The following is a 14568-nucleotide window of genomic DNA, read 5'->3' on the forward strand; positions in this document are numbered from 1 at the left end:
AAAATTCTGAAGGATAATACTCATAATCACCAATATTTTCCTAAATTTTATTTCTCAGATCACAGTAGGTGTTTTTGTAGAGCCTGGGTAATACACTCACTCTTATTTGAAAGCATAACTATACAAAACCCAAATGGGTTATTGCTATGAAACTTTTCACCAAAGTATTATTTTATTTTACATATTCTCAGTAGATACTATTTATATAAAAAATATGAAAGTATGACATTCACATGCATAAAAAAAATATAATGAATACAAATACAAACTACATAATATCTTTTTACATATCAATGACTGTCCTTGTAAAAATCCCCTATAAACATAATCAAATCAACATAAATAATGTAATCAACCCTTGAATACAGATTTATAGTTCTTATACTGTACAAACTATTACTGAAAGAAAGAAAATCTTGAAAGTGATGATCCCCTTAGCCACACAGAAATGAGGGAAACCAAACTTATTCATCATAAAGAGGTGTCTGGTCTCCACCAATACTCATATTAGCAGGAGAGTGAATGGTTTTTGGTGTTGAACGTGCTGATCGAGGGGTAGCGCGAGGGTTATCATAATCATGATAAGGGCGAGGTGTACGGTCATCATAACGTGGGGTGCGGCGGGATACATCATCTGGGTATCTTGGACTAGAGGGATACCTCAAATCACGAGAATCTGAGTATCGTGGAGTGACACGACCACTGTCATGATGCCTTGGAGTCATCCTCCCAGTGTCATGACCACTACTCCCACCTTTGGCCTGAACCCATGCTGCTGCTGCCATCTTCCAGTCCATTTGTTCAGATCGACCACTAACTGAGGGTGCATTACGAGTGGGCTGGGTCAGGTGTCCTGCAGAAGGCCGGTGTGAAGGAGTTCGGTTACCAGTGCTACCATACAATGGAGTCTGAGACCCACCATAGCGAGGGGTAGTAGAAGGTCCAGGAGTGGCATATGGAGTCATGAAGGGTGTCTGGCCTGAGGGAGTATAAGGTGTATTAGCATAATTAGAATAGCCCTGAGAGAATGCTCCTGGAGTATGAGCACCATAGGGAGTGTTGCTAGCTGCTTGAGAAAGGTTATGTAGCATGTGAGGATTGAGGTTCTGGGCCACCTTCTGGATTGTGGAGGCATCAACACCCATCAGGTTAGGAGTTGTACCACCCATGTAAGGTGTACGAGTAGACATCATTCCTGGTGTGGCACCTGGCACTGCTCTCCGGAAGTTTTGCTTAAACCACTTGAGAAGTCCAGCAAGGCTCGGATATTGCAATCTTTGCCTAAACTTAAAACCTTCAGGGTTTACAGTAACAAACTCATGAATGACTTTCACTCTTGGTAAATAAGATAAGAGAAATTTGCCAGGTAAATCTTTCCTTGGTGAAAAAATATATGGGATGGTTTTAGGGTTCTTCTTCTTCTCCTCTTTCAAAAACTCAGCTGCTTTTTCCTTGTTGCCCTGGAAGGACTCTTTATAATACTTATATTCCAAAATTTGTCGCACATTAATGGCCATGGGTGTTATGTATCTGGCAATAATCTCGTCCAAGTCCTCAAATTCTTCATTTCCAATCCACAGTTTCTGACCAAGAGAGAAGTCATTCTGTTTGTCTTGTTCTAGTATATCAATATGCTGGCAGATCCCTTCAGTAACCTTCCATGTAGCTGTAAGATGATCAATACCTTTGCTTGATGGTCGAATGATGACATCACCCTGCTCCAACTGCTGCATAACCTTTTCAGCTTCATTGTAATCAATATTTCTAAAGGAAGGATGAGCAATAACTCTCTTCTGATACTGAGTCTTCTTCTTCTCATTCTTCTTCCTGTCTACACTCACATCTTTTTCTTCAGCTTCATAATCATAATATGGGTCTTTTGGAGCCTTCCACTTACTATCCAAGTCCTGCAAGTCTGATGTTCTTGATGTAAGCTCTACAGAGAATTTTTCTGGGTCAATTTTCATTATACGGCAGAGAACAAGACCATCTCTTCTCACTCTCTCTGCTGGATTAGTTACTGTTTTGTCTGATAAGTTTTTGATGCTGATAAATCCTGATATTCCATTGTCTAACCGCACTCTAATGCCAATGGCTTGACCTGGACAATCTCCAGCATCAAAGTGATTCCACACCTCACTCAGTTCAGGGAAATCATTCTTGAGACAAAAGGGACACTGCCACAGGCCAGTGTCTTCATTTCTGACAGGGTTGGCATTATCCAGTTGATCACCCCGTGGTTTACGATGAATGAAGTTGGTAACAGTTACCTGGACAAGTTTACCAACATAAAAGGTCTCTGGCGATTCTTTAGTCAATATATTGAAAATTTCTTCTGGTGTAGGTGACCTGAAAGGCAACCTAAAATCTCTATATCTATGGTTCAATTCATGTCTGATATCATATAAAGTTGTGTTCTTTTTACCAAAACCCTGGTTCTGGAGTTCAGTTGCAAAAGCTTCTAAGTCGAGTTCACTTAGTCTCTCAGGTGTTTCCAAGATTTCTTCCAAGGCTTCAGCAGGTTTGCCCTCTTCATCCTCATATTCCAGCGCATCTACAGCCATTTTTCTAGCCCAGTCATATGCCTCTGGGTGAATTCTTGTAGAGTCCAAAACTTCTATGTAGTTATCACTGTCACCTAAAGCATTAGTGTCAATCTTAATAAAACCTGCACAGTTGATGAACACTTTTGGACCCATGTGGAAATTAACAACTAACTGATTTCTATTTTCAAGACGCTGATTATTCTGCTTCATGTTTTTTAAAAGAAGATTGGCTTTTCTTGGTCCTAAACCACAAACAAACTGAACTAAATTCTGAGTATAAGGGTATGCTACAGCACGATTCAGGTCCACCCCAACTTCATTTGTGCGGTTCACAAATTCTGTGTACAATGAATCTAATACCTCTGTAGGGTTCAGCTGATCCTGCAAATTGTGCAACTTAAGGTTAAGCAACTCTTCATCAAGGTTACAAAGCTGTGAAAACTCAACCAATGGATCCTGAACACGTCGTCCAATTGATACAGCCTGGCGAAGAAGTGGAGGGTAATCAAGGAAGTCTGCTTCCCCCTTCTTGGACATTGAATAAATTTTTGCAAGATCATTATCAATTATTTCAACACTTATTTTAGGAAACTGTTCCTGTTCCTCTAAATCTTTGAGTATTTGGATTAGGTCATCCTTAACCATAATAGCTTCACGAGATTCCCCACCTACAACAACCAAATGTGGTTTCCGGCGGGAAATAAAGTCTTGCATGCGTCTAATGTCACTCTCTTTAGCCATGGCATCTCTTTCATTGTAGGCATTACGCCGTTTGAGCAAATGAGGGAGACGAATGTACTCACAGCAGTCACCATCAATGTCAATACAACATCCAAATGCAGCTTGGGAAAGGTCTGGCATGTAAGCAATAGCAAAAACACGAAAACCTTTTGAAGTGTCCCAGTCATCTTCATCTTCATCAGAAAAGTCACCAGGATTGTAAGGAGCAATTTTTATCCAGTTATAGAGTTTACTACAGCATTGTTCCATTACATGATCCTTAGCTTCCTGAAGCAAACGTTGAGAGAGTTCCCTCTTGAGGTCTTCAATAACCCGTTTAAAGGCAAATGTAACAGCACGGCCTCTCAGGTCATTCCAGTCTTGAACAACTTGTGAAAATTCATCACGGTAATAGAGCTGTTTCATTTCATCAAGATAACTAATTGTTGTATTCCCTTCAATTGTATCAGACAGGCTGATTGTCATCTGCTTGTCTTCAACACCACATTTAAGACGAAGGAACTGGTCACCCTGCAAATCTGTAACTGGCTTATCCTTAAGGTATTTGATGGCATAGAGTGGGTGATGTTCATCAATGATCTTCAATCCCTGGTGAGTGGGCCTAGCACTGATCCTGGCACGTTCAAAATATGCCTCTCGAACCGTGCGACGAACCAAGGGTTCACAAGCCAACTGCCAACCAACCATTCGCACAGCTGCCTCCAATACACGTTCAGGGGTGCTGCACATCCTAAAATAAAAAATAAATCAAGTCTCCAGGTTATAATCATACGGTACAACTTTTGATTCTATGAAACAGACAAAAAACAGGAAACACCAAACACAAATCTTAGTTGCAATATCTGTTGAGCAGATGCACCACTATGAATTATCTTGATTTACCTCCTTAATGGGTTGCCTGAAAAGGTCATCTATCTTCCTCTGAAAAGCTCGACTTGTGTGATATTCCTAAAGATGACATCAAATAATCCTGAATATCAATGTGAAGTGGTTACTAGAATATCTTATGAAAGTACTGGTTTAACCCTTTGACTGCAGTGTTGCAATTTTTAGGAAAAAATCTTACCATTCAGAAAAGCATATTTTTCTGGGGGAAAAATACATTATTTATGTGCAAGTTAAAATCATCAAATAAGAGGCTGCAACATTCCAAGGTGTAGGATGCATCCCACTAACAGTGTAATATATACACATCTCGCTATGTAATCAATTCATAATTCCCAATAATATGTAATACATTATCTAAATAAATTTCTATATATTTCTTTAATTCAGAAGGATTGTTGAATAAGTCTGATGATATGGTGGCAGGCGTAGAACATTTGGGTTGGGAAGGTATTCAAAATGTAAAAGTCATGGAGAGTGGTTTGGTGGAGAAAGATGTGGAGAGCCTTGCATAAGATGAAATGTGGGAAAGCAGCCGGAGTGGAAGATATTCCAAATGAATTTCTTAAGAAAGAAAGGGACTGTCTCGTTGATTGGTTAGTTAAGATTTTCCATGTACTGAGGTATCTGAGGAATGGTGAGATGCATGAATAGTACAAGGGAAAAAAAAAAAAAAAAAAGTAGTGTTCAAACAACAAAGGTATAAGTGAGTTGAGTGTACCTGATAAGTTGTAGGGATAGTGGTGATTGAGAGGCATGTACAGAGCATCAGACTAGAAAGGAACAAATTGGTTTTAGAGGTGGAAGAGGATGTGTGAATCAGGTGTTTGCTTTGATGAATGTATGAGAGAAATACTCAAGAGAAACAGATGGATTTGTATGTGGCACTTATGGATCTAAAGAAAGCATATGAAGGGGTTGATGGAAGGTCTTATGAATGTATGATGTGGGAGTACTGTTACTAGAAGCAGAGAAATTTATATCAAGGGTGTAAAGCTTGAGCATAAGTAAGAAGAGGAGAGAATCAGTATTTCAAGGTGAAGGTTGGTCTGCAGAATGGTGTGTGTGATGCCACCATGGCTGTATGATTTGTTTATATATGGGGTGGTGAGGGAGGTCAATGCAAGGGTCTTGGTGGGAGGAGTGAGTATGCAATCTGTAGGGAAAAAGGGAGCCTGGGAAGTGAGTCAGTTATTGTTTTGATGACACAGAAATGGTGGTAGATTTGAGTGAAAAACTACAGAAGCTGGCGACTGAGTTTGGAAGAGCATGTGAAAGGAGGAAGTTGACAGTAAATATGAGCAAATGTAAGCTTATTAGGCTCAGCAGGGCAAAGGAAAAGGTTAACTGGGGTGCAACTTTGAATGGAGAAAATTTGGAGGAAGTGGAATGATCTCAATACCTGTGAGTAGACATGGTAGCACATGGACTCATGAAAACTGAGTCATTGGGTGGGTGAGGATAAGGTTCTGGACGCATTGAGGGAAATGTGGAAAGAAAGGAGGGAAAATTCAGTATGTATGAAGGTACAGTAGTCCTAATGCTGTTGTATGGATATGAGTCATGGGCTATATATGAAGATGTGTGGAGAGGGGTGAATGTGTTAGAAATTACATGTCTGAGGACAATTTGTGGTGTGAGGTGGTTCGATCGAGTAATACATAGAAGGGTAAGTGAAAGGTGTGGTAAAAAGAAGAGTGACTGAGAGAGCTGATAAAGGTGTGCTGAAATGGTTTAGATATATGAAGAGAATAAGTGAGGAGAGATTGCTAAAGATGACATATGTCAAAAATGGAGGGGACAAGAAGGGGGAGACCAAACTGAAGATGGAAGGATAAAGTGATAAAGTAAAGACCTTAAATGATTGGGGCCTGAACATGCAGGACAGTGTACATCTCTCACCCTCCTGCATATTCAGGCCCAGATCGCTCAAAACATTTTATACTCCATCCCTCCATCTCTAATTTGGTCTCCCTGTTCTTGTTCCCTCCACTTCTGACACATATATCCTCTTTGTCAACCTTTCCTCACACATGCTCTTCATATGTCCAAACCATTTCAGCACACCCTCTTCAGGTCTCTCAATTACATTCTATTTATTACCACATATCTTACCTTTTCATTACTTACTTGATCAAATCCCCTCACACCCCATATTGTCCTCAAACTTTTTCTTTCCAACACATCCACCTTCCTCCAGAATATCTCACCTACAACCCATGCCTTGCATCCATATAACATTGTTGGGACTATTATACCTTCAAACACACCCAACTTTGCCCTCTCATATAGCATTCTCTCTTTCCAAAAATTCTTTAACACTCCCAGAACCTTCATTCCATCACACACCCTATGATTCACCTCTACTGCCATGTCCACTCCCAGGAATCAAAAACACTTGATTTCCTCCAATTTTTCTCTGTTCGAACTCACACCCCAGCTAACCTGTCCTTCAACCCAGCTAAACCTTGCTTTTATTCACATTTACTCTCAACTTCCTCCTTCCCTAAATGTCCACACTTAGTCACCAACTTCAGCACTTCTGCACTCAAATCTGCAACCAGTGCAGTATAATCAGCAAACAAATGACTCACTTTTGAGGCCCTCTCATCTCATAGAGACTGCCACTTGCCCCTTCTTTTCATGACTGTTGCATTTACCTCCCTCACCATCCTATCCTTAAAAAATTATACAACCATGGTGATATACATCCTTGCTGCAGACCAACCTTCACTTCAAGACATTCACTCTCCTCTCTTCCAAATAGTTTACATGCCTCCCACCCTTGATAAATACTTCTCACTGTTCCTAACAGCTTTCCTCACACACTGTGTATTCTAAAGACCTTCCACAAGGTATCTCAACCAAACTTGTCATGCGTCTTCTCCACATCCATAAATGCCACAACAAATCATTCTGTTTCTTTAAGTATTTCTCACAAACAACCCATCCATAAATGCCACAACAAATCATTCTGTTTCTTTAAGTATTTCTCACAAACAATCTTATAACAAGCAAATGATCAATACATCCACTACCATTCTAGCAATCACATTGTTCTTCAGCAATCAGATGCTCTTTTCATGCCCTCACCCTCTCAATACTCTCCCATACAAATTACCAAGTACACTCAAGACTATTCCTTTGTAATTAGAACATTCAACTCTGTCCCACTTGCCTTTATACAGTGGCACAATACATGCATTTTGCCAATCCTCAGGCACCTCATATATGGAACAAAAATCCTTACCAACCAATGAACAATACAGTCACCTACAACAGAAAACCTTACGAACCAATGAATAACACAGTCACCCACTTTCTTAAGAAATTCAATGGCAAAAACATTCCACTCCAGCTGCCTTGCCACATTTCATCGTGCAAAAAGCTTTCACCACCTCTTCTCTCTTCATCAAACCACTTTATACAACCCTCCAACTTTGCATACCACTCCAACCCAAAGACCTTACATTTACCAACCTATCATCAAACACAATCTTTCAAAATGCTCGCTTCATCTTCTCCATACGTCATCACTAACTGTTACCACTCACTCATTTGCTCACTTTTTTGATAAACCTGTTTGTTCTTTGATAAATTCATTCTTTTTATCACAGTTACTCACTTATTCTACCGTTTGGATATCATATCTGTGACATACATCATATGATGTTGATACATCAACTGCAACAAACATCATTTGAAGAAAAATTTCTGCCCTCTGTCTTAAATACCAAATGCCAAGTTAAGTACTCCACTCACTCCTTGCTTCCATCCTGTCTTCTTATTACACATTGCTCCCACTTCCCCCACAACACAGCAATGCACTGACTGAGTGGCCCCTCAGCCATTCACTCCAATACTCCAAAAAGGCAAAAACAAAGGTACATGACGATTTATTTTTTCAAATTTTCATATTTCTGCATGCCTATCTTTGATTTCATAAGAATATATTCTTTGAGAGGTTTCTTTTTTGTGTCTTTTGAGCATATGGTAGTAACCAGGTATTCTTATTGCTGCAGTATAAGCATTAAAAGATGATATTCATCATTGGAAGTCTACTAATATAAGCCATAGAAGGAGACTAGCAAGGGTACTGGTCGATGGTAAGAGTGTAATTTGCATGCTATCAACAATTTACTTACTTAGAAAGGTATTCATCAGCTTCCTTCATGGGATCCTCTGGGCACTGCTCTACATCAAATCGCTGATAGTTGTCACGGAGGTTCTCACCAAACTGCTCAGGTGTCAGACCAAATTTCTTTGTCAGTGACTCTGGAATATTAAATGAATGCTGAATTATCACAACTTTTTCAAACTTGTTTGCCATTTCCTGTGAAGTGAGGAAGCAACAGAAACAAATAAAGAAAGGGTACATTTGCTCACATCCATTCTCCAGCTGTCATATATGAAATGAAACCAGTCACCCAATCACAGCAAAGCCCAACAGACGTTTCTTTGGTTTCCCCTGGCCACTTAATATGCCCTGGTTCAGCCCACTGGCATCAAGTCATCACCTGAAAACCACATTACTCCAATTCATTCCATCCCGTGTATGCCTCAGACCCTCCTACATGTTCCAGTCCAAACAGTTTGAAGCATCATCCACTACATCCTTCCATCTCCAATAGAGTCTCCCCCTTCAACTCTAACATCCATACCCTCTTAGTAAACCTCATTTTACTCATCACATCCCCATGTCCAAGCCATTTCAGCACACCCTTTACAGCCATCTCAAACCATACTCTTCTTACTAGCATAACTTTCTCTTACCATATCATTTCTTATTCAATCAACACTCCTCATGCCACACTTCCAAATGCGACTATTAAGCCATCATACATACCCAGCTTAACCCTCATAAACAGTCACCTCTCTCCACATACTCCTCAGTGTAATCAGGACTTTAATCCCCTAAACCACACTATAGTGGTCATTAGCTGGTAGGGTGAAAATGGGCAGGTCTGAAGGTATGTATAACAGTACCAACAATGTTGTATGGATGTGAGGCATGGGCTATAAATGAGAAGTATAGAAGATGGTGAATAAGTAGGAAATTAAATATTTGAGGACAATACGTGATGTGAAAAGAGTGATATGGTAAGTAATGACTGGGTAAGAGAGAAGTTTGGGAGAGAGAGCAGAAAAGGAAGTGCTGAAATTAACTGGACGTATGGGAGAATGAACGAAGAGAGGTTGACAAAGAGGATATATATCTGAAGTGGAGGCACAAGGAAAGGGACTAAATTGGACATGGAAGGACAGAGTGTAGCATATTCTGAGTCATTGGGCTCTGAACATACAGGAGGGTAAAAAGCCTGCAAAGGACAGAACTGACTGGTGTACTTTGGTACATGAGGCAACATGCTGTCAATGGAGTGAACCAGGGAATATGAAGCAGCCAGGGTAAACCACAGAAAGGTCTGCAGGGCCTGGTTGTGCATATGAAGCTGTTTCAGTGCATCACACATGTAAGCTTAAGAAATGGCATCAGCAAATGAGGCTTCCTCTTTGTGTGTTCCTGGTGATACCTCGCTAATTCAAAAAACAACAAACAAATATAAAAATTTGGAAAAAAAGATATTCTTTCAAGTCTGTTAAATGTAAATCCATCATACAAGGCTCCATTGTATATATTCTATCTGCATTGATAATGGGCTGCATTGTAACATACTGAAATTCACAGATGATCCTTTTTTTTTTTTTTTTTTTTTATACTTTGTCGCTGTCTCCCGCGTTTGCGAGGTAGCGCAAGGAAACAGACGAAAGAAATGGCCCAACCCCCCCCCCATACACATGTACATACACACGTCCAGACACGCAAATATACATACCTACACAGCTTTCCATGGTTTACCCCAGACGCTTCACATGCCTTGCTTCAATCCACTGACAGCACGTCAACCCCTGTATACCACATGACTCCAATTCACTCTATTTCTTGCCCTCCTTTCACCCTCCTGCATGTTCAGGCCCCGATCACACAAAATCTTTTTCACTCCATCTTTCCACCTCCAATTTGGTCTCCCTCTTCTCCTCGTTCCCTCCACCTCCGACACATATATCCTCTTGGTCAATCTCTCCTCACTCATTCTCTCCATGTGCCCAAACCATTTCAAAACACCCTCTTCTGCTCTCTCGACCACGCTCTTTTTATTTCCACACATCTCTCTTACCCTTACGTTACTTACTCGATCAAACCACCTCACACCACACATTGTCCTCAAACATCTCATTTCCAGCACATCCATCCTCCTGCGCACATCTCTATCCATAGCCCACGCCTCGCAACCATACAGCATTGTTGGAACCACTATTCCCTCAAACATACCCATTTTTGCTTTCCGAGATAATGTTCTCGACTTCCACACATTTTTCAAGGCTCCCAAAATTTTCGCCCCCTCCCCCACCCTATGATCCACTTCCGCTTCCATGGTTCCATCCGCTGACAGATCCACTCCCAGATATCTAAAACACTTCACTTCCTCCAGTTTTTCTCCATTCAAACTCACCTCCCAATTGACTTGACCCTCACCCCTACTGTACCTAATAACCTTGCTCTTATTCACATTTACTCTCAACTTTCTTCTTCCACACACTTTACCAAACTCAGTCACCAGCTTCTGCAGTTTCTCACATGAATCAGCCACCAGCGCTGTATCATCAGCGAACAAGTTACAAAATATATCCACATCAGAAACTGAACATTTGCAGCTTCAAACAGACTGGGAAAAAATAAAGGACTGGGCTCACTGTTGGCAAAAAACTTTTTAATCAACAAGTGCAAAAATTTACATGTCGGTATCAAACACAAAAAGGCAAGCTGCAGCATGAATTCTCTTTAACTACAAAAGGTAAATGAGGAAAAAGACATGTGAAATAATCTTGTGTGTCCTAAAATCAAGCAAGCAGAGTAGAAAAGCAGCTGAATGGGCAAGCAATATTCTTTGATTTACTGGTTAGGCAGGAGGTCAAAAACACAGCACAAGGGTTAAAAAAAAAAAAAGGGCAAATGACAGCTGGGATGAGAGAGAGTATTATTAAACTTTAAGGAGAAAAAAAGATGTTTGAGAGGAGGTAAATCATGTACGAAAGACAAAAAAAAAAAGAGGAACATTGATGAAGGAGGCAAAAAGGGAAGTGATAATAGGTAGTGATCAGGGAGTGATGACATGAGGAGATGGAGTATTTTGAAGGATTGTTAAATGTGTTTGATGACAGTGTGGCAGATATAGGGTATTTTGCTCAGGGTGTTATGCGAAGTGAGAGAGTCATGGAGAGTTGTTTAGTCAAGAGAGAAGAGGTGGCGAAAGCTTTGTGTAAAATGAAATGAAGTAGAGCAGCTGAAGCAGATGGTATTAAAGTTGAATTCATTAAGAAAGGGTGTGTCTGTGATGTTGACTGGTTGGTAAGGATATACAATGTATGTATGGATCATCGTGAGGTGCCTAAGGATTAGCAGAAAGCATATATAGCGCCATTCTATAAAGGAAAGGGGGATCAAGGTGAGTGTTCAAAATACAGAGGATGAAATTATGTACAGAGCATTATATTGGGGTAGAGCAGTGTGGTTTCAGATGTGGTAGAGGATGTGTGGATCAGGTGCTTGCTTTAAGGAGTGTGAGTGAGAAATAACCTGGAAAAGAGATGGATTTATGTGACACTTATAGATCTGGAGAAAGCATATGATGGAGTTGACAGAGATGCTTTGTGGGAGGCCTTAAGAACATATGGTGAGGGAGGTAAGCTGCGCAAAGCAGTGAAATCTTATCAAGGGTGGAGGCATGTGTATGAGAGTAGGAGAGTAAATGGTTCCAGGTGAAGGCTGGTCTGTGGCAGGGGTGTGGGATGTCACCATGTTGTTAAATTTGTTTATGATGGGGTAGTGATGGAGGTAAATGCAAGAGTCTTGGAGAGAGGGGCAAGTATGCAGTCTGTGGAGGATGAGAAGGCCCAGGAAGGGAGTAAGTTGTTGTATGCTGATGATTCAGCACTGGTAGCTGATTCGAGTGAGAAACTGCAGAACTTGGTGATTGAGTTCAGAAGAGCATGTGAAAGAAGAAAGATAAGAATGAACGTGAATAAAAGCAAGGTTACTGATTTCAGCAAGGTTGAGGGACAAGTTATTTGTGATGTAAGATTGAAAGGAAAAAATTGGAGGAAGTAAAGTGCTTTACATATCTGGAAGAGGATTTGACAGCGAATGGAATCATAAGACATTGATCACAGGGTGGGTGACTGGGTGAGGGTTCTGGGAGGGCTGAAGAATGTGTGGAAAAGAGAACACTATCTAGGAGGGCAAAAATGGGTATGCTTAAAGGAACAGTAGTCTCAATAATATCTATGGTTGCAAGGCATGGGATATAGGTTGGGTTGTGTGGAGTACGGTGACTGTGTTGGAAATGAAATATTTAAGGACAATATGCGGTGAGTGGAGGTTTAATCGAGTGTATAACAAAAGGGTGAGATAGATGTGTGGTAATAAAAAATGCGACTGAGAGAGCAAAAGGTATTTTGAAGTGGTCTGGACATATGGAGAGAATAAATCAGGAAAGGTTGGCAAAAAGGATATATGTGTCACAAGTGGAGGGAACAAGGAGCACAGGGAGACCAAACTGGAGATGGAAGGATGTAGCATAAAAGATTTTTAGTGATTAGGTCTTGCCCACGCAGGAGGGTGAAAGGTATACACAGGATATGAGTTGGAATGATGTGGTATGCTGGGGTAAATGTGCTATCAATGGTCTGAACCAAGGTTTGTGTGATGTCCATGGCAAACCATAGAAATGTCTGTGGGACCTGGAGTTGTGGTTTTAGTGCATTACATATGACAGATAGTATATGGATGTAAGCAGATGTGGCCTTTCTTCATCTGTTTCCTGGTGCTACCTAGCTGACACGGGGCAGTGATCACAAGTGGAAGAAAAGAATGCATGCATATTTTTTCCTTCCTTTCTTTCATGCAATTATGCTGGATCCTATGGGACAGGGTGGTGTTGGGAATGGATGGCGGCGAATAAGCATGAATATCTATCATCTATTTTATTATACTTGAATGCCGTTTCCTGCATCAGCAAGGTAGCACCAGGAAACAGACAAAGAAAGACCCATCCACTCATATACACACATATATAAATACATATAAATACACAATAATTTTTTTCATACATATACACCATTTGCCTACTCCTTCCTTTGCTCTTGTCCTCTCACCAACCCCTAACTTAACTCCCAAGACATTCCCAAACCACTCTTCCCCTTTATCCTTGAGCTTCGTTTCACTCAGAGCCAAAACATCCAGGTTCCTTTCCTCTAAAATACTACCTATCTCTCCTTTTTTCTCATCTTGGTTACATCCACACACATTTAAACACCCCAATCTGAGCCTTCGAGGAGGATGAGCACTCACCACATGACTCCTTCTTCTGTTTCCTCTGGGGATATGGGAGAAAGAGTGAATAGTGAGTTATGGTCAACTAAAAAGACTTGCTTGACAAAAATATGAGGTTGAGGGCTGGGACCCCTTGAGTGCTAATCTCTTTCCCACATGTATAAGCTAGTATTCATAATAATTTATTGCAGAGAAATACTCACCAATGCCAGCTCTCCTTAGTAATTCATATTCATGCCTCCGAACTGCTTTTTTAAGAGCTTCTGAGTCTTCATCAGGTTCCTGATTTTCATCCTCCACTTCTTCCTCCACTTCTGTTTCCACCTCTGTCTCTACTTCCTCCTCTTCTTCCTCCTCTTCCTCATCATCATCATCATCATGTTCTCCATTACCCTTGTCCTTGGCTTTCACATTCTCCTTTTCAGCTTCATCTTCCTTATCCTTATCTATAACAACTTCCATGTCTTTGTCTCCATCCTCTTTATCTTTACCTGCCTCATCATCCTTGTCTTTCATAGCATCATCAACTTTGTCCTTCTCTGTCTCACTTGCCATGTCCTTTCCTGCTTCATCATCCTTGTCTTTTTCTAATTCAGTTTCCTTGTTCATGTCTTCCTCTTCATCATCATCCTCAATGACAAGGGTCTTCTTTTTCTTCTTCTTCTTTCTCTTTATTTTTCTTAAAACCTTTGAAATAAAACAAAAATTATTAAAAAAATATTAACATATTCTATTCATTATACATAATTGCTGTTTCCCGCATCAGCGAGGTAGCACCAGGAGACAGATGAAGAATAGCCCATCCACTCATATACACATATATACATAAATGCCCATATACACACATATACATATCAACATATACATAAACACATAGACATATACATATATACATATGTGCATATTCATACCAGCTTGCCTTCATCAATTCCTGTCTCTATCCCGCACCACAGGAAACAGTATCGCCACCCCTGCTTCAGTGAGGTAGCGCCATGTAAAACAAAC

At 40.5% G+C, this 14568-nt stretch overlaps 1 protein-coding gene across 1 annotated transcript in view; it reads right to left on the reverse strand.

Moving 5' to 3' along the window:
• Positions 1 to 33: 33 nt before the first annotated feature.
• Spt6 (transcription elongation factor Spt6) overlaps positions 34 to 14568 on the reverse strand; it is a 71473-nt gene continuing 56938 nt past the window's right edge. Inside the window, exons 11-13 of the mRNA XM_071690372.1 lie at positions 13767 to 14250; positions 8318 to 8447; positions 34 to 4017 (exon numbers count right to left, since the gene is read on the reverse strand). Of these exons, the coding sequence (XP_071546473.1) occupies positions 465 to 4017; positions 8318 to 8447; positions 13767 to 14250 (4167 nt within the window). The 3' untranslated portion in view covers positions 34 to 464. The remainder of the gene's footprint in view (positions 4018 to 8317; positions 8448 to 13766; positions 14251 to 14568) is intronic.

The sequence above is a fragment of the Panulirus ornatus genome, chromosome 48, assembly GCF_036320965.1.
Source record: "Panulirus ornatus isolate Po-2019 chromosome 48, ASM3632096v1, whole genome shotgun sequence".
Taxonomy (NCBI): domain Eukaryota; kingdom Metazoa; phylum Arthropoda; class Malacostraca; order Decapoda; family Palinuridae; genus Panulirus; species Panulirus ornatus.